The 22258-nt window shown below is 47.7% G+C and overlaps 3 protein-coding genes and 1 pseudogene across 3 annotated transcripts; 1 reads left to right on the forward strand and 3 right to left on the reverse strand.

The window, feature by feature from the left end:
* The first annotated feature begins 831 nt into the window (after window positions 1–831).
* Window positions 832–3022, forward strand: LOC136551164 (protein SOSEKI 2-like). The gene is made up of 5 exons (XM_066542750.1): window positions 832–1213; window positions 1310–1379; window positions 1465–1580; window positions 1996–2681; window positions 2885–3022. Exons 1-4 carry the CDS (start codon window positions 991–993, stop codon window positions 2637–2639), a joined length of 1053 nt encoding a protein of 350 aa, XP_066398847.1. The 5' UTR covers window positions 832–990; the 3' UTR covers window positions 2640–2681; window positions 2885–3022.
* Window positions 3023–4738: 1716 nt separating this feature from the next.
* Window positions 4739–7788, reverse strand: LOC136551174 (probable protein phosphatase 2C 68). Its single transcript, XM_066542752.1, has 5 exons — window positions 7550–7788; window positions 7273–7390; window positions 6225–6631; window positions 5999–6104; window positions 4739–5134 (listed from the first exon to the last, which is right to left on the reverse strand). The coding sequence occupies exons 3-5, from the start codon at window positions 6549–6551 to the stop codon at window positions 4923–4925; spliced, it is 645 nt and encodes a 214-aa protein (XP_066398849.1). The 5' UTR covers window positions 6552–6631; window positions 7273–7390; window positions 7550–7788; the 3' UTR covers window positions 4739–4922.
* Window positions 7789–7953: 165 nt separating this feature from the next.
* Window positions 7954–13397, reverse strand: LOC136551048 (uncharacterized). Its single transcript, XM_066542645.1, has 7 exons — window positions 13090–13397; window positions 12293–12601; window positions 10786–10994; window positions 10658–10706; window positions 10365–10454; window positions 10204–10266; window positions 7954–10063 (listed from the first exon to the last, which is right to left on the reverse strand). The coding sequence occupies exons 1-7, from the start codon at window positions 13255–13257 to the stop codon at window positions 8447–8449; spliced, it is 2505 nt and encodes an 834-aa protein (XP_066398742.1). The 5' UTR covers window positions 13258–13397; the 3' UTR covers window positions 7954–8446.
* A 6419-nt stretch (window positions 13398–19816) lies between these two features.
* On the reverse strand, window positions 19817–22258 carry LOC136505332 (serine carboxypeptidase II-3-like; annotated as a pseudogene).

Genomic DNA, 22258 nt, shown 5'->3' on the forward strand with positions numbered 1-22258 from the left:
GATCGCACAAGACGGTTGCTAGTCGCGTCCCCCGCCCTGCCTGCACATGCAATCGCAGTCGCAAACCTCGAACCAGACCAAGGGCTGGTTTAGTTTGACGAAATTTTCGGGCGAAACGGTACCGTACCATTTTCGTTGTTATTTGATAATTAATATCTAATCATAATCTAATTAAGCTTAAAAGATTCGTCTAAACTATGTAATTAATTTTATTTTTTATTTATATTTAATGCTTTATGAATACGTCCAAAAAAAAATCGATGTAATGGAAAATCTTAAAAAAATTTGGGAACTAAACACTACCCAAAACAAAACAGGGCGTGTGGTGACGGGAGGAGTTGGGAGACGTTCGGCCCGGCCGGCCGGGCCGAACCGGCCGAAATGCGACGAGCCCAGGAAAGGCGTGGGCGGGACGGGGCCAGCCATATGCCCACGCGGGGTCCCCCTCCCTCTCTCCAGTCCGGCACCGGCGCTGCCCACGGCAGCGCTGCACCGTGCGGGGCAGGCGCAATCAATGACGATTGATGACGCCGTCTGCATGCCCGCCCGAGCCCTGCGGCCCCGCAGTAGTGCAGTGCCCTTCGCTTTCTTTCCTCTGCTTCCACCACGTCGCCGTGTGCGGTGCTCCATCTTCGAGTAATCGAGTGGCCGGCGCGGCGCGCTTAAGAATCTAAACGGACCACGGTGGCCGGGGAAAAGTTTTGGCCAGTGCCTGGCTGTTTGGGTGGGTGGGTCATGGGTGGCTGGTTCTTTCGAAACCCGCAAAGCGCGCGACGCGACGTATAAAAAGTGCTCGGCCGCCTGGTGCTCGGCGTTCCATTCCCACTCCGTTCGTCGTCTCTTCTCCTCTCCTCTCGAAATCCCCCAAAGCGGTCTCGTCGCAGGCTCGCACAGCCTGCGGGGGCGGGTAACTAGCCACCGAAAGGTTGCCGACTCGTCATTCCTGCTGCAAGAGCCGCAGCTGTTTCGTGTGTGTGGAGAGTGGAGGGAATGGAAGCGGCCGGAGGGGGAGGGAGGAGGCCGCCGGTGGGCAGGGCGGAGGCGAGCCCCGAGCGTGGCAGGCCGACGACGTACGCGTTGTCAGCGAGGCCGGCGCCGGCGAGGCCCATGAGGAAGGTGCAGATCATCTACTACCTCTGCAGGAACGGGCAGCTGGAGCACCCGCACTTCATGGAGCTCGCGCAGCACCCGCACCAGCCCCTTCGCCTCAAAGGTACTGTACTGTGCAGCTCGCTGCATGCTCTTTCTCGGCTCTCTATGAAGCTGCTGGCTACTGATGCTATAATCTTCTTGTTACGCGGCTGTGAAGATGTCATGGACAGGCTGACGCTGCTGAGGGGCAAGGGCATGCCGGCTCTCTTCTCATGGTCCTGCAAGAGGTACGTATTGCTGTAGTACTTGCCTTCTCTCTACACTACACGGGCAAGGACAAACTGGGTGAGCTTACACGCAAATTTGTTGAAGGAACTACAAGAACGGGTACGTGTGGAACGACCTGTCGGAGAACGACGTGATCTACCCGTCGGACAGCGTGGAGTACGTGCTCAAGGGCTCCGAGATCTTCCCTGGCTGCTCGTCTGGTACCCATCGATCCTCGTCTCCATGCTGAAAACGTCCATGGCTTGCATTGTTGCATGCATATGAAAGCCGAAGCATGTTCATGAAAAACGCAACTTCACACGCTCTTTTCTGAATTATTAGGGACACAGTAGGTTTATCTTGATTAATTATCTCCCGTAAGCAAGCTACGCTGCTCCATTTCAACCGGGTTGGACTTGGACGACCATGGGAGCGCAGCCTTTTTTGCCTTTTTCACACGGTGCACGTCTCCCCTTCTGCACCACCTCGTAATTCGCGAAGATTTTGCGATGTGGAAACGCCCATCATCTGAAATTAATTGGCCACCTGTCTCGCCAGATCGTTCAATTGGTGTACTCCGTACTAGTGAGCTCTTTTTTCCTCTCTTCCTGACACTGCTCCTGACGCTGCTTGCAGATCGGTTCCAGCACCTCCGCGTGACCGATAGGTCGCCGACGAAGCCGCCCCTGGCGCTGCCCCAACTGAGCCACAAGCAGTACGCGGACAGCTACAGAGACGACGCCGTAGAGGATCGGGAGGACGACGAGCTGGGGTACTCGTACCACCACCGCCGGACGGTGTCGTCGGGCCGGCTCGTCGCCGCGCGAGCGGACAAGGCCGCCGTCTCGGCGCGCACCACCAGCCGGGCCCGCCCCGTGGAGCTCCCCGTCGAGGAGACCTCGCCGCCGTCCTCGACCTCCTCGGACAAGCCGCCGCTGCCGCAGCAGCAGACGGGGCGGCGGGCCTCCGACCTGCTGCAGGAGCCCGTCGAGCCGACCCGTCCCGGGTCAATGCTGCTGCAGCTCATCGCGTGCGGATCGACGGTGTCGGCCGCGGCAGGCGGCGGCGGTGGCTCGGGCAAGTGCCGCGCCGAGCCGAGGCGGAGCTGCGGCCTGGTGAGCCGGCTCTCTGCCCGCGGCGGCGCGGACGAGGACGAGGACGAGGCGGCGGCGGCGGGGACCGACCTGGGCCGCCGGTTCGGCCACCTCGCCGTGGAGAACAAGGAGTACTTGAGCGGCAGCATCGTGGAGGGCGCCGGCCGCGGGGACACGGCGTCGTAGCGCACAACACAGTCTGTCACTGCACGCCTACAGGCTGACAAGGTAGAGTTACAAGTACTGTAGTGTCACCTGTAGGACACATACAGTAGGATAAGGCTACGCGTGCTTACGCACGCTATCACGTGATTACTGTTTGGCGTTTGCAGGCAGCGACTGGTGTAGCTAGCTAGCTGGAATACTCGTGGTAGGAAGGGACGATGACGATTGCATGGATGATTCATTCTTGTTTTTAACTTTTCATCCAGGAGGAGTTGTAGGCCCGGCGCTGGTGCCATCGGCGAGGAGACGATGGATGAGCAGATGGAAGGCGACGGAGGGATCAGGGGAAGATGCATCCCAGGGAGGAAGAAGACGCCGCCACCGCCGCAGAAATAGGCCACCAGGAGCCCCTCCCATTCTCCATCAGATTTGCAGGAAACTAAACGCATCTGGCCCAACCTTTGTGTGTAACGCAAATCTTGATTTGAGCACTAGCGTAGCGTGTTTAGCATATTTGTATAGCTAATGTCGTTGAGGGCATGCACGGGAGATTGTTAACTAGGGGATGAGTACTGAGTTGTGTCAGTGTTGAAATCAAGTTGAATCTCTGCCGTGGAGACTGGTGAGTCGTCGGCTATCAGAGATGCGCGATGGCCCATGTAGGACTGGATGCGATGCATGAGTCATGATGCTGCCATTCATGGCAGGATCCTGTCGTGCCCCGTGCTTTTCTGACAATGTTCGGCGGCTGACGCTGACGTTGATTTGTTGCCAGAGAAAATACTGTTACTGAAAGTGAACAGTGAGCAGGGTCTCTGACGGCTGACGCAGCGGCCACGCCTCCTGCTCACTGCAAGGAGCCAGCGTACCAGCGGGCAGGGCTTTTCTCTGCGACGCGCTGCCACTCCACTCTACCACGGAGCCAGGCTATTGGAGTACGGAGTATATGTTTGCAACATTGCAATGGGTCTGCGCGCGGAACCATCTTGCCTCGCAACATTTACAGGCATATGATCGTATCACCAGCCGAACAGGCTGTTGCTAGCCCGTGCAGGTATCTGGAAGTGCCACCGAACGTACGAATATATATATGGGCCGAAAAAGAGGTCGGGCTTGACAGCCGGGCTCGAGCCTACTCCGTACAGGTTAATTACGTTTTTTTGGACGGATGGAGTAAAACCTTTACGCAGCCTACCAGTTTCACTTTAGAACCCATTTAAATCAAAGGTTTTTCTTACGTTCAATAAAAAACTCAAAGCTTTTCAAAGGAATTTTTCGTAAGGATTGCATTCCTCAATTAACGCGGGCCAATCGGAGGCGCAGGAAACCAGAGGTAACGATTGGAATCAGGCCACCGTCATCGAAAGCCGTTATCTTGTTTTTTTTTATCGAAGCCGTTATCTTGTTTGAGAAGTTGCTGATACCATGCGCCGGCTGCGTAGTTGACTGTATCCACACATTAATGATAAAGGACTACAAGAGTTATTTTTAAAGGCTAAAGTGGGTTAACAGGACCAGAACCCATTGACCAAACATGTAAGATGGATAAACTCAATCGTCACATACTAGTTTTTTTTTAATTTGTTGGTTTCTTCGCTTTTTTAAATAAACAAGGTTGGTCATAACTTGTAAGCATGCCTATAGTGGAAAGAAGCTCGAGGAATATCATGGTTAACTTAAAAAATTATTCAATTTAATACATTGCTAATAGTCAAAAGAAGCTCGAGGAGTACTTTTTAAACTTTTATCTCATCTTTGCAGATTTGTCATAGTATTCACAACCCATGACAACAACCAAAAAAAAAAGGGGCTCTTGCGTTTGTACCCTTATTTTGTATCGAAATTGTGATTTTGCCCCTATTTTTTTGACTTTGTGAATTTACCCCTACTGTGCCATTCATGAAGCACCAGTTTGCCCCTGCTCCGTCATCCACCCCTAACGGTGTTAAACTTTGTACAAAAAGACATGAATGCCCATGCGATTTTACCCCTGTTTGTTATGTCTAATTATGATTTTACCCTGATTTGGAATTAGACTTTTTTATTGTACACTGACAATTGATTAATCATATCAGAGATAAAGCATCAAAAATTGAACAAGACAAAGGACTAATGAAACACAGAAAGTGAAAGGACATCCAATGGTCCTGTGCTGCCCCTTGTGCTCTACTAAAAGCATGTGCAAACAACCAACCATCCAGCTTATGAAACACAAGTGAAAAGACAGTGTAATCAAGGAACGTAGGGCACAAACGATAGCAGCACACTTGTACAACACAGGATGCAGCTTCAAAGCATGATTCACTAGCACGGAAGGTGATCGATTAGAGTCTCCTGGACGGCGGCAATCACATTCACATGACCATCTCGGCCGGCGGCAGCAGCGCCAGGTTGAGGTCCAGCCCCAGGCCCACGGGCGGCGCTGCGTCGAACACCACAGACGACGACGACAAACCAGAGCAGCTTCGCTCCTCCTCGCTCTTCGGCGGCAGCAACTGCAGCAGCGCCGGCGTCATCTGGCAATCAATCAAAATTACATCATCATTCACCATCACCGTTATCATTTGTCTCTCACTCTATCTGATGTTGGGAGAAATAAACAGTCAAAAGAGCAGTTGGTTGATGGTCACTTTTTCATCCACATGTCTTTCTGGTTGTAGTCAAGTTTAAGTGAGGTACACTGGAACACTGAAACAAAGGCAACAAAACAGTACACGAGGTTCTAAAGGTTCAATAAAAGTAAAACAAAGATCATTGGGCCTGACCCTCTCCTGTGACTGCAAGGAGTCCATGATTATAGAACATAGGGCCAAGCAGTGCAGTCCTCAGTCCATGTAATGAATAAGATTAACTGAATTTGTGGACTCCTGTGGGTGAAGTGAAAGGAAATGTTGAAGCTCAACAGATGCGCACAATGGCCTAATTTCCTCACAAGCCTGGAAGCGCTACCAATTGTTCTGTAGTAACCAACCACACATGAACACAGGGGCTTACAGTCTGCACCGCATAGTCAGCGAAACATTCCAAACCACACAACTGTTTGTTATCCAACAGAAGTCCATACCATTTCATCCAGTAGCACTAATTAAAACCGGAACTCATTAGGTTTCCATAACGGACAAGCAAACTTTTGACTTTACTGAAATTAAAGCATATATATCTCTAAAGCGAAACTGCAACAAATCAAATAGCCAATAATTTGTCAAAGAACAGAATGGACCAGTCAACAACATTCCAAGTGGTGATAGCTACATATTGTACCCTTTGTTGTAAGTAGTCTGATTAACTAGTCTGTAGTTTTTCAGGAATAACTGTGAGGATGTATACGGCATCATAAGCCAACGTTGCTCTCATGACATGAAGAGGACAGGGACACGTACCAATTGACCGGGACATGGCAAGAACACCGAGAACTCGATAGCCATTCCAATTGATGACCTTGCCTCCCTGGGCCTCAATCCTTGCATACTCATCTTCCCTGTTTGGCTGTAACAACAAGAACAGCAAACGAGCAATACATCATACAATCAGGCTAGCACCCAGACAGAATCAACAGATTGAGTGAAACAAGTAGAAGAGTTGACCCAAGAAGAGATGATGGCTCACTTTATGGTCCACGGACAGCGCCAGGGGCTGCTTGCCCCGGCAGAGCACCGCTCGCGAGTCGCCGTAATTGGCAACGATGACGTGCGATGAGCAGACGAGCGCAAGCACCGCTCGCGAGGAGGCCGCGCGCTCGCACTGCACACGGACGCCGCCGCCTGCCGCCTTGCTGCCCCGCCGTGCGGCCGCCGCGCCCGCCCACCCTGTAGCCCAACCGCGCGTCAGGGCGCTGCCGCCGGAGACCCGCCGCCGGGAGCCGCCGCCGCCCGCTCCCGATGGGCGCTGCCCGCTCCTGGTCCCGCACCCCGGAGCAGCAGTCGCGCGCCGCATGCCCGCTCCGCGCCGCCGCACGCCCGCACCGCACGCGCCGCCCGCTCCCTCCGATGTGTTTTGGGGGAGTCGAGGAACAGCTGGAAGGGATAAGGGCAGCATAGGCATTTGGTCTTTTCTTTTTAGGTTTAGAATTTTTTTAATTTATCTATTCACTAGGGATCAGACGGACATCCAAAGTAGGGGTAGACGGAGAGTTCAGTTCAAAATAACAAGGGCAAAAACACAAAGTTGAAAAAACAGGGGTAAAATCACAATTGAAATACTGGATAAGGGCAAGAACACCATTTTCCCAAAAAAATATGTGTACTTAACTATGGATTTTTGCTTGTTCAATACCAATGGTTTACTAGTTTATTAATTTTTAACTGAAATCCAGACACAATAGTTCAGGATTTGGCACAGTGAGCCTTTGCAACATTAACCATGCATATAAATGATCAAGTAGCCATGCTCATGTTCACGTTGGCACCTTGTTATTTTTTATTAACCGAATGAATAGAGGTGATGTGGTTGCAGTAAAACTGCATAATACTTGTAGCTTCATTATCGTTTTTTTTGTAGGATCATTATCCTTAAATTAAAGATTTAGCTTGCCTAACATTATTAACCACCAGTTAAGGGTATAATGTAAAAATATGCTTGGATGCAGCCAGTTGCCTATCGTACTAGGTACTACCGTTTGTATATGTATACATTAAACAAGTTAACAACTCGTTACCACTGGTGTAAAGTCCATGAACTTGCTGATCCGTGCACAAGTGAGCGACACATCGTTCTCCCGTGCCTTTCAGCCCAGGTATCGTTAGTCTCGTTCTCGTCTCACCTGGAGGCTGGAGCTGGAGGCATATTATCGAACAAATAAGTCGTTGTTACCACTGGGTAGCGTGTACGTTTTTGTAAAGACAGGTATATGGCTACAGATCTCCAAGCACATACATGAATCGAGCAAAGAATGTATATGGCCACAGATCGAGGAACACAAAAGTGTCACGTACGTATATTCATGGGCTCAAGCTTGCGAGCCGACAGCGTCGAGGTAGTCAGGTAGCGAAGCATCTCCTCTCCCCAGCTGAGAGCATATTCATATCAGGTACATACAACGATCCAGCCGCAAGGGGCGCGCGCTTGCCCTCCTGTCGTACCTCCGATCCTGAGCTACGGTGGAGTCCAATATAATCTCCAACGCCCGCCCCGTTCGTCTGGCTGAATTTGGCTGAAAATCATTGTTCCAACTGAGTTATTATGAGAAAAAAATACTGTTCCGGCTAAAAAAAGAAGCCAAACGAGCTGACTTTTAAAGTCAGCCGAACAGGGTCTGCAGCCTGCTATTCCAGATCGAGTTTCTCGTACGTCTATCACAAATTCACAACAGGGCAGGATAAGAAAGGAATATGCAATCAGGAACCATCAAGTTTAAATGGTTTGCATACTTCATCAATTAGATGTTTTTTAAAACAAATCACTGGAAACATATAGTAACATGTGGACTTTAAAGAACAAAGCATTTGAAACACAGAGCAACATGTGGACAACAATCCTCTATATCTTAGCCTGGCAAGGTTTTTTCGACAAATAACAAACGCTCCCTTGCAACGCACACAAAATCATCTAGTCTATAGTATATTTATACCACATTAAGTACGTGCTGCCCACCACATCATTACGAGTTTGAAATGCATGACTACAAAATTTGATGTAGTTCAAATCTGTGTGCCCGTAGCAACACACAGGGCATTGCCTGGTTGATCAGGTATATGGACACGTCTAAATGCAGTTGCAATGACTCTTACTTCCGTCCATTGCTCAAAAAAGAGTTTCTGCCCCCACCATTCTTCCAAGCACCAGGCGCTGGCAACCCCGTCTCCACGTCTAAATGCAGTTGCAATGAGACTTTACTTCCGTACATTGCTCAAAAAGAGTTTCTGACCTTCACCATTTTTCCAAGCACCTCGCACTGGCAACCCCGTCTCTGGGCCTTGTGATTCCCTTTCAGGACGTTCAGGGCTTGCACTAGGGCGACTTAAATCAAGCGTGGCTAATGAGTTGTCACCTAAACGAGCTCTGAGAAACTTTGATGTCTTCTTTGGTTGCTTATTGCCTCCTCCCTTGCCTGTGTTATCTTTTGCACCAGATGAACTGTCCAGATTAGATGAAGGTCCAGCTGCCAGTTGGACCCCCTTGGACGGTCGATACCCATCCTTCGACAGCACCTCAGCCTCTCCTTCCTGAGCCTGGTGGTTTGATTGAAGCCTTCTTACAGTGTCCAGAATGTTATCTGCTAGTGCACCACCCTTCACATCATTAGCAGCACTTCTTTCTGTGACAGGAGCTTTCCCCTTCCCCTTCTTTTTACGGTTGCCCTCTTGTGAGCTAGTTCCACCTCCATTTTCTTGGAGGCTTTTAAACCGTGTATTTGTATAATATGCATCAGCAAGTTCCCTCTGTTTTTGAGGATCAGGTAATAGCCTAGCCATTTCAGGAACAAGGTGTGAGAGTCCAAACTGCTCGACATATGAAAGATACTCCGAAGTATCTATTATACCTTGACGGTATTCACCAGCAATCTCTTTGAATGCAGAGTACCTGTCCTCATCCATTCCCAGAGCAGAACGCATTCTTTCAACCAGAGATTTGTTTGCAGCACGGACATCCTCTGCAACAGGCAAAGTTTGGTTACCTTGAGGAGGATCTTGACTTCTGTTGCTACCATAAGCTGAACTTGATGATGCTTGGGCAGAGGAGCCACCAGGCACAAGATTAGGCGTAGAAACATAGTGCTTCGTCTTGTTTGTAGCAACAGGATTCCACACTGTGTTACTGGAGACAGCTGGCATGGACCCAATCTCTCTTGTTGGTTGAGTTCCAGATCGAAGCTGAGAAGATCCAGAGAGTAGCCCCTGATCAGGTGTAGGCCATGTCTGGGTGGAACTAGAGAGGACTTCAAGATTTTCAGAGGGACGAGGCCGAGCAGTATTAAGTAACTTCACAGGGCCCTTGCTACGTTGTTGAAGTCTTGCTGCAAGTGTGCTCCTGGCTAGACTTTGTAGTCCCTGTTGGGCTGAAGCAGCACCCCTATTGTTACTAGACCCAGGCAAAGGGGGGAACAGTGACTCATCCCCAAGCCTTGCAGTGCCCCTTGCACTCTGATTGAGAGCTAGTGCATACCTGGATTGCTGCTCTGATAATGAAGGAAATGAGGTTTCATCATGAAAAGAATCAACGCTGTTGTCAGGAATATCTGGGTCTAAAAGAGGTGGGAAGGACAACTGTTCGAGCACTCGTCCAGTCCTGGAGCCTTGGCCAGCTTCAGCTCCCCCAGAATTAGATCCAATACTTAATGACTGAAACGACCCTGAAACATTATCAAGACGGCCTGCGTGGCCATCGGCGCCGTTTTGTGCAGATGATGAGATATGACTGTCAGATCCATCATGGAGAGCATTACGCCCCCTACCTCTGCCACGCCGTTGTTCTTGCTCATTTCTTCGATATATAAAACTGGTAGGTATCTGAAAGAGGCAAATTAGAAAACTTAGTCTGAATGAACCAAATAAATTAACAAAATAAACTGCATCTTTTACCAAGAACTTATACATTGGATAGAGGGAAACCATGATAGGAAACGAAAATACTAGAACCAGGTTCACACCTGAAGTGCAGCATTCCTCTGAGAACGAGACATCCGCCCACCGTGCTCCATAGCATTATGCCTCTGTTGAAATACACTACTCAATAAGAACAAAAAAAAACCCTGGTACATGTGGTTAATGGCTGATGAAAATTAGCAAATCAATAACTAGTAAAACTTGCCTTCAGCTCCGCTTCACTCGGGAAGACAACAAACTTCTGTGCCAAACATGCTTCATCTTCACAGAGGAAATGATCTTTTCGAAAATGCATCTGAATTGAATTGAGAGAGCATATATGAGAATGCAGTTATGACCACTTTCCCAAGGGACTCAAGAGCCCAGCTAGGCGCCAAAGTAAAACTGTAGATGCAATGCACCTGAGCTAATGGGTAGGGGCAGAACTACAACTAGATTTGCTGCATATATGCTGGATATGAGATAGAAGCCTAAATAGATCAATTTGGTACAACATACCTCAAGGTCATCATAGTTCCGAAAATAGTCATACTGCCCAGGATGCTGCCTATAAACAACAATCATAAATTCAACACAGCGAATAAATCGTTGCATAAGCTTACCTAAGGACAAAGGTTGCAGTATACCTCTGGCATATGTGGCAAGAATAGTGTTCCCTGGACATATGCATGTAAAGCTCATTATCTCCATAAAATGAACTTTTGCAAAACTCACACATTGGATGCCCAGCAAAACCGTTGCGCTCTACCTCAGAGCCATCCACTTCAGAGTCACCAGTCTTCATATGTTGAGCTAACTGTGACCTTGAATAAAGCTTTTGTTCACAAATGAACACCTTCAATACACATACAAACCATTTCAATAAACAATCATGAATATGAAAATTGTAAGTGCAATTTAGAGTGCAAATTACATGACCCCAGTTCTACAATGTTTGAATATAGGGCAACAATGAACAATAAAAAAATTTGTGAACACTCGTATGACAGTAATAAAGCAACCCAACATGTATGCAGGTGTAAGAACATGCACACAAGGCAATGGACATGTTAACAATGTGATTGCATCTGCATAATGGAGGTAGAAAAACAAAGATAATATATCCGAATCCAAATATAGATGGTTTTAGCATTCTATCTGGTCAATAAAATTCAACTTGGTCCATAAATATATGAAAAAATGGGCATTACACAGATTCCCAAAAACTTGATGATACTTGATTCATCATGGAAAATGCTTTCATGATATATGAGTTTCACTATAAAATGGTATATTATATTAACAAGACTTGCAAGTCAAAGTGTCACTCTGGAGACAGTGGGCTAGTGTGTGTGTGTGTGTGTGTGTTTTTTTTTTTTTGACAACAGACTGTGGGCTAGTTTGGTTCACTCCTGGACAAAGCCGCCTGGACCAGGCAGCAATCCCTCAGACACCTGCATCTGGCAATGCTGCCTGGCCTGGGAGCTACCTGCCTGGGCTTGAACCAAACATGCCATGTGTCACTTTCCTAAACAAACTACATTGAATCAGAGAGAACAGCGTTGCATAGTTTCTTGACCAAAGACAAAGTCACATAAGCAATGGATATCACAGTGTCAAGCATGCTAGTTGTAAACAATAATCAGGTATTCAGGTTAAATAGTTCAAATAGGCTATTTCATTTCAACTGTATCCAGTGGGTTGAGATGCATATATTCTGAAAAAACATCATCAAATTAAACCATGTTATATAAATAAACAAAATAAGTTCTGCTCATTACACCAAGCTAAAAAACTACAGGAAGGAAACAGTATTTTTCAATTTCAAAATATATTTTATTGTTTTCACCAAGACATAACAGCTCACTAGGTAAGCTATAGCATAGGTACCAAGTACCAACATCATATACGGAAGCCAAGATAAACAGTACAGCACTGTACATGTACAATGTAGGGGCCTATATAAAAGAAAACATTATGCATGAAACATGGACCAATGAAAATCACATATAGATCATTCAAAACATGTGTCTAAAGTTTGATGCTAAATTCGACAGCATAATCCATGAAATCAACTAAGAGGTGATGACACTTAGAAACGCAGATTAGTGGCGATTCCTAACACACAATATGCTAGTTCATCAAGTATTTCACCTTCCTCCCCTCCAAGCAAAGATTGCACATGTGCAACCTATGTTGATGGAATAAATGTCCCTTTAGTTGATCGATGCTCCTGAACTTGCTTCTGCGCTTTGCTTGAGCAGCAAGGGCAACCTGATCTTCTGCACTGTCACAAACACTACAAGAAAGTCGACACATTGCCCGTATCATCCGGTAGTGGTCCGCGTCGTCAAAGTATGCCTGTGTATCCTCATGGTACCAGAAATCCCCAGCTTTGCCCTCATTTACCCCACTGGGGAACACTGAGAAATCAGTCACCACTCTAGTGTATTCACCCATGGCCTGTGAAATAGGAAAATAATATATAATTATATTCACATGGATACTGTTCATATGCCATCTTAATGTTTTTTTAAGGAAAAAATCAGTTCAGAACAGTATGTTGACATTTTCTAAATTGTTTTGGCAACATACAGTTTACAACGATTCAATGTGCAAAAGGCTGGATATACACATAGAAGCTCACATAAATCATGACAGAGACTAGCTCAAAGCCCCAACTATCCAGGCAACTAAATCATGATCATGAGACAACCTATATGCTGATCACATCAGGCTACAAGACATCAAAAGCAACGTATATTCATGCTATTACCTAAAACGTTCATGATACCAGTCGCGGAACGAGATCCTTCACATCTAATTCCACTAGCAAGAACCAATCTGGCAATCCAACCGAAACCCTAGATGACCCCAAGATCCAACGGCGCACCCCACCACAGATAAGGAATTAATCCCGTCTGGAGAGAGCAAACCCTAGAGGAACGAACCTTAGTGACGAAGACGAAGGGGCATACGGTCTTGCAGATGCAGCACTTCTTATCGTCCATCACGAAACGGAGGCGGGCGACGCAGGTGGAGCACACGTCGCGGTGCCCGCACGATCCGTACGCCACCCACTCCAGCGTATCGGCGCACACCACGCAGAAGTCTTCCATGGCTGGCGGGCAGCGGAGATCGTCCCCGGCGGCGGCAAGGCAAGGAAGAGGATGCGAGGGTTAGGGAAGAGGATGCGAGGGTTAGGGCGCGTATGAAGGGGGAAGACGAGAAGGCTCGAGGAGTCAAGAGGCGAGGGGCGGCGCCTTCGGGGGGGTGGGTTTGGTTGTTTTTTTTTCCCTGTATAATAAAGGGTTATTTTGATAGATACCGTTACCATTTTTCATGTTTTGAGATCTGCCATTACAATTCACCTATTTTGAAACTTGCCTTTATAATTCGTTGTCTACATGATCTATGTCATTTTCTACGTCTCCTGGGTGCCTAGGCCCTTTTTACGCGTACGCATCTTCCGTATAGACCAAAACACTCCTGCTGCTTCTCTCTTCCTCCACTCACTGACATGTGGGCCCCACAAGTCATTTTCTCCTTCAACCTCCGGCCATCCTCCACCACGCAGCGGGTGCAATACGGGGCGGCGGCGGCGACGGTCTCAAGCTGGAGCAGCTCGTTGCCCGCGGTGGAGAAGACGAAGACATGGCCACGAGAGTCCCCAGCGACAAAGTACTTGGTGAGCCCGTCGGGGTCCTCGTATGGCAGTGTGGCCGTCGCCGCGGCGTACGCACCCTCAACGAGCCGCGTGGCCGCTGTGAAGTGGAAATGCTCGGACCATACGGGATGGCGCTTGGTGACCGCCATGCCCTGCGGGGAGCGCCGATCCTCGAAAGCCGTCGTCGCGGGGGCAGCCGACGGCGGGGGATCCCCGGGTTTGTGGATCTGGACTGAGCGCGGATTCGAGCAAGTGGACGGACCTTGCGAGCGACTCTACCAGCTCCTCCATCCTCGTGGGCTACGCCGCGTGCCGCTCCAGCAGCGCGCCCTTGGCCGTAGTCTCCACCGGCGCTTCCTACAACGCGGCGACGAGTGGGAGGAGGAGAAGGGCTACGATGCGGTGGGGCATGGCCCATCGACGAGGACTCCGTCGTGCTGGTTGCTGACGCCTCCATGTGCAGCGCCGACGACACCTCCCCCACGCCGAATGGCCCGTCGTCGTGAGCTGAACCACCCACTTTCCCCCGGCGACCAACCTCTGATTGAGCACCCTGCGGCAGCGGAGTTGGAGATGCTAGCAGCATAGAGGACGGAGAGGTAGGAAGCAGGAGCCCGACTTCTATCATTGGTCGCGGTAGTGGTGAGATGCACGGGTGGTGGCGAGGGAGATGGGAACCATCGGCAAGAGAAGGAGACGAAGGGGCCTACGTGTCAGTGAGTAGAGAGAGGGGTGTAGGTGAGGCTAATATCGTCCATATGAAAATATTGTATGTCCCGTACATCTGACAGTGGGCCTCGGCATCCAGGAGATGTAGAAAATGGTACGAATCATGTAGACGAAGAATTATAATTGCAAGTTTCAGAATAGATAAATTGTAATGACAAATCCCAAAATTTTAAAAATTATAATGGTATGGATCAAAATAACCCTATAATAAATGTTTCTTTGGGCATCCATGAACCCCGATTCCCGTAGCTCTTCCTCTTCGTGACGCCTAGGGGTGCACCACATAGCAAATTACCTAAATTGCAATTTTCTGTGTTTGATGGAAAACAACCTAAGTTGTGGATTAGTTTTGATGATCCTGCTCAATGGGTTAAAGTTTCTGAGTTATATATTTTTCCTCTGTTGCAGCCTACTAGTTTCAGTTTGTCAATTCTATGATTTGTTGTTTGATCCTGCTACGCTGAGTTAGAACATTGATCATCGTACGAAATGTGATAAGTCGTTACACAATTATTTGTAAAAGATGTAATTTTACTGAGTGACCTAGAGAGCACCTTAAATTCTTCACCCACCAAACGTCAAATCGACCACTAGTAGTTAATCTAAAACTTCCGACTACTCCCTTTGTCCTTAATCAGGGGATACGAGCTTGTTCGTTTGGCTGTGGCTTATCGTAAATGATCGTAAATTTTCAGTTAAAATAATATTTTTCTCTCACACAAATTAATCAGCAGTACTTCTTCACAAATCAACAACTATACGAACCAATCAACCGAACATTCTGGTAGTAATCGTCACGAGGGACGAACGTGCACTCAAAAAGACGAATTTAGGAGGTGTTGGGAGGATGATGCATGAGGTATTTGGATACTAATAAAAAAATAAATTATATAATCCGTTAGTACTCCACGAGACGAATTTTTAAGCCTAATTAATTCATCATTAGCACATATTTACTATAGCACCACATTGTCAAATCATGGACTAATTAGACTTAAAAGATCCATCTCACAAATTAGTCGCAAACTATGTAATTAGTTTCGTAATTAGTCTATATTTAATACTCCATACATGTGTCCAAATATTCGATAGGACAACGACTAAAATTTAGAAATTGCAACTAAACACCACCTAAAGGCTCTGTTCGGCTTACCCCATATTCGATTTGTTCGGCTTATTTTTTCAGCCAGAACAGTGTTTCTCTCTCACAACAATTCAGGTAGAACAATATTTTTCAGCCAGTTTCAGCCAAATTTCAGACCAGCGAACGGGGCCGCGGTCTTCCTTTCTGATACTTTTGACCTATATCCCGAGACGGAGGAAGTAGAAGTTTATCAAGAGTGGACAAAAATATTAAAAAACAAGGAAAAACTCTTAACAAATAGAAAGGTGTTAGCTTGGTGTTCAGTTGCATTTAATAGATGCTGTTGAACGAATGCGCCAACATAGGCCAGAACTAGCTCCGCAAGAAGCCAAAATGTAAGGCCCCGTTTAGATGCAAGCCAAAAATTAAAAAATTTCAAGATTCCCTGTCACATCAAATCTTGCGGCACATGCATGGAGTACTAAATATAGACAAAAAAACTAATTACACAGTTAGCCGAGAAATCGTGAGACGAATATTTTAAGCCTAAATAGTCCATAATTGGATAATTTTTGCCAAATACAAACGAAAGTGCTACAGTAGCCAAAAGCCAAAAAATTTCGGAACTAAACGGGGCCTAACTTGATGTGTCCGTGTGAATCGTATGATGACATGGCAAGTGTACCACATCGAATGTCGTGCCAACCACATCGGCGCAAACCCCTCCATGTGTCTGGCGTCGAGTAGCCGACCGAGAAAGCTTTACTTTAATTTCTTGATCCACCCGGTCATTGGGGGGCGGGGGGCAAGACGTGTGTTTAGTGTGGATTGTGTTGCTTGAGAAGGCCATATAGGCTATCGCTGCGAATTGCAAAACAAGTTAGGCTCAAAATCAAGGAGAAGACTGAGTACACCTGCAGAAGAGTTTGCTTATACAAGATTCTTGGAAATTGGAGTACACACTCCACTCTCCACATCATGTATGGCACCGCCATATCACTGAGGAATACAGGGAATGACAAAACTCAGGGGAGGGGCATTACGAGTCTTCTTCTGATATCTACCAGCATGCGCCCTCCTTTGCTCCACAAAAGGGAGGTGAATTCCAAGAGTTAGGCGGACCAATGCCCTCGATAACTCTTGGGCACCTACGGAACCAAGGAGGCAGCCCATGCAACAACGAAACATAGGGAAACTATCCATGGTGGTGGCAGAAACTCTCAGCTTCCATATTTTATGAGCATTCTCCTGGTGCCTCGGCAAGGAGCACCGCTGCTCCAAGGCATCTCGGAAGGCTCATGTGTAGCGCATTCTCTCATAATAGGCACTAGACTCTCGGGACCCTAGGAGGAGAAACCATGGTGGGTGTTCTATGAGCTCACTCGACTATGATCTGAGCATGTAAAAATATCTGCTATGGCTTGTCGGGGGAAAGGCCACATAAGGGACGCCTTTTAAATACTTCGTCGGAGGTGGTAGGTGGATCCGATGGCAGGTGGTCCACTTGCTCCGACATCCCGGCTAAAATGAAGATTGCACAGAAGACGAGGCAACATGGATTCTTTGGGACTCCACATCCCTATCTTTATTAGGTTTTCATGGAGAGCACAACTCAAAGAGGTTGAAGACTATGTTGATGGCGAGTGAGATTTGTGGATTGGACAAACGACTGACCCTCACGATGATCTCTAGGGCTAGTGTCGTCCCTATGGGCCATGGGTACCCTCACTAGAAGGCAAAACACTCAACCAGTACGTGGTGGACCAAGGCGGTTACTCGGAAAGCCCAAGCCGGAGGGGGTACCTCAATGACTCGACAGACAAGGCATCAACTAGATATACTTAGAAGCCAAACAATTTGTAGGAGAGATCCGACTTTTATTCCCTAAAATAAACTAGAAAATTATCGAATATGATCAAGGTTACCCGATGTAAACTCTACCTCCCTGAGCTATATAAGGAGGGGTAGAGGCCCCTGATCAACATATTGGTTGATTGCCATACAACCTCACATCGTCAACACCCGCGCTCCCAGCACACAACATATAGATAAAGTTGTTCTCCACTAGACGTAGGATATCCTATAGTCTTCAACCTCTGATTCTCAATGTGTGAAGCGCCGGCCACTTGTCGGACGTAATTAAAACCCTATAAACTACTCTTGTTGAGAGCGAGTTTCTTTAGTGACAACTAGGATTGAATTGCTAGTGTGTTTAGCATGGGTTTCATACTTGGAAAACTAAGGGCCTTACTCTTAGCGTGAATCATTGTTAAGGATATGCTTATACCGGTGCATCTAAGGACTCACTAGATTGATTTTGTAGAAAAAAAACTTAGGAGTCAAAGTGCTAAAGGGGTTTAGTTTTTTTTTCATAGGCCAACAGTTGTTTGTAATTAATCCATAGAGCCCAGACTCAACCCCGCCTCTCTTGGGCTACTCGCTCCTTACAACTTTAAATATAGTTTTCCAATTAGATACCTCGTATTGCAAGTTCTTCTATTTCCAAAGATAATAATTCTTCATAACCCAAAAATGCTACTTTGGTAAGGAACCCAATCAATTTGGCCATAAATGTGCCAAAAGCAAATATGTTCATGCTACATTTATTGACGGTTCAGCTCCAAACGATGATACTAGTATGCTCATGCCACTATTTTGAATGTTGAAACATGGGCCACTATACAATTCAACATAAAGGGAACATCCATAGATCCCAATAGTCCCCTCCTACCACCCCGAAACCATTACTTTATATTTCCACTTATGTTGTTCAGGGAAACACCTGATTAGTTGATTATTTTAATGATCTAGAAGATCAATTGGGTTCAGGGCATCGCTCTAGTGGATGGCGACAACTCTGATTTTTTGGTGACCTATGATATTGTCAATCGTTCACTAGATGCATGGTTTAGAAAATTATTACAATACAATATAAGAACATTTCTTCTCAACATCTTGTTTGCTTTCTCTCAAGGGCTATGGTTATGGTGTTTATTTTTTTGTTGTGAACCGGAGAAATTGAACTCAATCAAGTATGACCTTAGATGACAAACTAAATGTATCTTGTTATTGGTTATTTGTGTTAATCTTTCATGGGAACATATTACATCCAAATGTGTGATGCATTGTATGTAGTGCTTAATCTAAGTCTAGTTTCCTAGAGCTAGAAACTGAGTGGCAATCCAAATCTTGGTGATTAGATTAATAGTTGAAAGCCAGAATTAAAGTAGTTGTGGTAATACTTTAATTTGTTCCTCGACCTGTTCGTTTGCTCGTATACGATCGTAGATTATAAGCTGAAACAGTATTTTTCTCTCACATCAAACTAGCCAGCAGTAAATAATCCATGATTATTTACGACGAAATGAACAGGCTACCTAAGGGCAGGCACAGTGTATATTGTCGAGGTCGATAATAAGGTGGGGCCAAGGAGCAGGCGACAGTAAGCATCAAACCACCCGCACAATGTCCATCCTGTGATATGGTGGGGCCAAGGAGCAGATGATGGCAGGCATGGTGCGTCGGCAGCAGGGCGGAAGCGAGGGTGAGTGTGGCTGCTTGTTACCGGGTAGCCGGATGGTACTACTACCTATTTCTTTTTCTTCTTTAAAATGTAACTTACTAGCAGTAAGGTCTTGCTACCCCTTCTTACCTCTCCATTGCGGAGTCTGTCTATTGCAAACCAATCCCCAAGCTAGTGACTCGGGAGCGTAGTGTGGCGCGGCTGTGCCGGAGGCGACGTCTCGGTGTAGCGTCAACGCATGAGACAATTTATTTATGCCCTATTTAGGAAGGCTGCTACGGAGTACTTCCAAAACGACTCTAATGAGTGCTTGTTTAGTTCCAAAAAGATTCTTAAAAAGTGCTACAGTAGCCATCATATCGAATCTTGCTATACGTGTATGGAGCATTAAATGTAGACGAAAAAAAACTAATTGCACAGTTTGGTTGAAAATTGCGAGACGAACGTTTTGAGCCTGATTAGTCCATGATTAAACACTAATTGCTAAATAAAAACGAAAGTACAACAGTAACTAGATTCCCAAAATTCGCGAACTAAACACGCACTGAATCTTGTGCCGTGTAGTAGGGACCCGTTTTTCTATCCCTTCACAAAAAGAACTAGAAGCCGATAAAGATAGAAAATCTGTACTGCACTGGCTTAGCGGCTCTAGCTCCATGAACCCTCCAAGCATAGTCATACCCTTAATTAGTCGACGACACTGTGCATGCTCAAAAATTAGCTGACGACACCGAAACATTCATACAACAGTTGAGGTCACAGAGCTTAGTTAGTCAGTACGGTCTGGTAGTTAACGTGGAAACGGAAAGAGAATGGATTAAGAGAGAAGAAAGAAACGCCGCGCAAGAATGAAGCCCCAACGATCGTGCCTCCTTGAACATGAACAGATAGTTGAATGCCGGGGCCCGGGCGCAGGTGGCTGGCTCTCGCGTGCCTTCTGCCGTGCCTCTTCACCAGTCGACCATCGGCGCGGCCTTGGGGAGCGGCTCTCCCTTGATGAAGGACGAGAAGAGGGCGAGGCCGCGGTCCGGCCGGTCGATGGGCACCATGTGCCCGGACCCGCGCACCGTCGCGAACACCACGCCCTTGTACTCGATCACGTACCCGGCGACCTGCCATGATGCATACATGGCGGAGAATATATCATCGTCACCGGCTCACCGCCGTCGTGGAGTCTCAGCCATCACACATTCTAGATCGAGTTCATTCAGGATGCCACCACCAAAGGGCATATGCAAAGGCAGGCAACTGCATATATGCATGCATGCTTACCTCCGGGTTCTTGCTGTCGATGGACAAGGGGCGCCAGTCCTCCACGACGCCGAGGCCGAGCTTCTCCATGGACTGCTTCGTCGCGATCACAGGAACCATCGCGTCCAGGTCGCCACTGCAGGTGACATTCGCATTATATTGTTTAGCTAACCAAATACCAATGTCGCATGCTGAGATAGATGTAACTAACGCTACGACTACGAGCATGCGTGGGCAGGGGACCTGAAGACCCACACGCGGACGCCGCCGCCGGCGACGGCCTTGATGTACGGCAGCATCGATTTTGTCGGCGAGTCGCCGAATTTGAGCAGGTTGTAGAACGTTTGCCTGTGCCATCCCATCCACCACAGGATTCGATTTCTTCGTGTCAACGGAAGCACTAGCTTGTATTGCGGTGAAGGACAACGTAGCTAGAGCCATATATATATATATATACACCTGCATCTAGTCCATTTGTACTTGAGCCCTGTGTTGGCACGGATGACCTTCAGCACCTCTGGCTGGTTCAGGTACGCCTCCACGTAGTATTGAGCACAAAGATCAGCCAAGTCCTGCAGAGTGCAGACATACATATACATGGAGCTGCGCTTGAGATCGAAATTAAAATGATCCTCAACACTGGCCTAGCTTGAGCTGCTAGCTAGGAGGCCGAACCGACGAACGAAACGGCCATCATATCAGCAGATAACTATAGCTAGATATATATGCATGGTGTACATACCATGCAATTGGATCCTGTGGGCTTGACTTTATTCTTGTCATGGCAGGTGTTGGCATAGATTTTGTAGACGTCGACGTTGCCGAGCTGGTTGTAGGCCGTGTCCTTGGCCCCCGAGCAGAGCGGCGAGTTGTCCTCGGCGTTCTTGCAGCGCTGGCCGATGAGCGTGTGCGCCGAGTCCGACAGGAACGCGTGCTGCCACAGGTACTCGTACAGCGCGGCTTGCTCCGCCGCGAACTCCAGGATCGCGTTCCCCACCGCGATCCCCTTGAGGTTGATGGCGGCGTTCTTGGCGGCGAGGATGGCGGCGGCCAGCTCGGGGACGTAGTGCCCGGCGTAGCTCTCGCCGACGATGAAGAAGTCGCGGCCCTTGTACTCCGGGAAGCGGTCCAGCCACTTGAGCAGGAACTGCAGCGAGTCGTCCGCGGTCATGTTGTCGCCCATCACCTTGTACACGTCCGTGTTGGCGGCGTACGAGAAGCCCACGCCCATGGGGCTCTCCAGGTACAGCACGTTCGCCACTGCACCGTATTATATTTTATTTTCACAGTACTTAGCGATAATAATTGCAGTCATTTTTCATTCTGTATAGGTAGATGTGATGTGACCTGTGTTCCAGGCGTATTCGAAATTGCAGAGGGTCTTGCCGTCCGTGTCGACACGGAACGGCCCGATCTCTTGGAATGCTCCGATTCCGAAGGAAGAGCATCCAGGTCCTGCAGAAATGTACTCCATTCATCGCAAACGATAAATCAATCAGGGCGGCCGAAAATAATCATCTGTCTGCCGTCTGAATTTATATGCTAAGCGGTATCTTTTCTCATTCATTCAGAGAGTGAGAGAGAAACGTAGAGACGAGAATACACACATGAAAACAATCTCTAAAATTTTACCTCCATTGAGCCAGAGAAGAAGCGGTTTTGTCGCCGGATCAGCGGTGGCCTCCACGAAGTAGTAGAAGAGCGACTTCCCGGCCTTGTCGTCGAGGTTGACGTAGCCGGAATACTGCTGGACGACCGCATCCTTCGGCTGGCCAGGCAGCGCGGCGATCTTGTCCGCCTCCGTGAGAGCACGGAGAGGACGATCGCGACGGCGAGGCACAGCGCTCTGGCGTTCATCGTCGCCAT

This window comes from Miscanthus floridulus, chromosome 1, assembly GCF_019320115.1.
Source record: "Miscanthus floridulus cultivar M001 chromosome 1, ASM1932011v1, whole genome shotgun sequence".
NCBI classification, from domain to species: Eukaryota; Viridiplantae; Streptophyta; class Magnoliopsida; order Poales; family Poaceae; genus Miscanthus; species Miscanthus floridulus.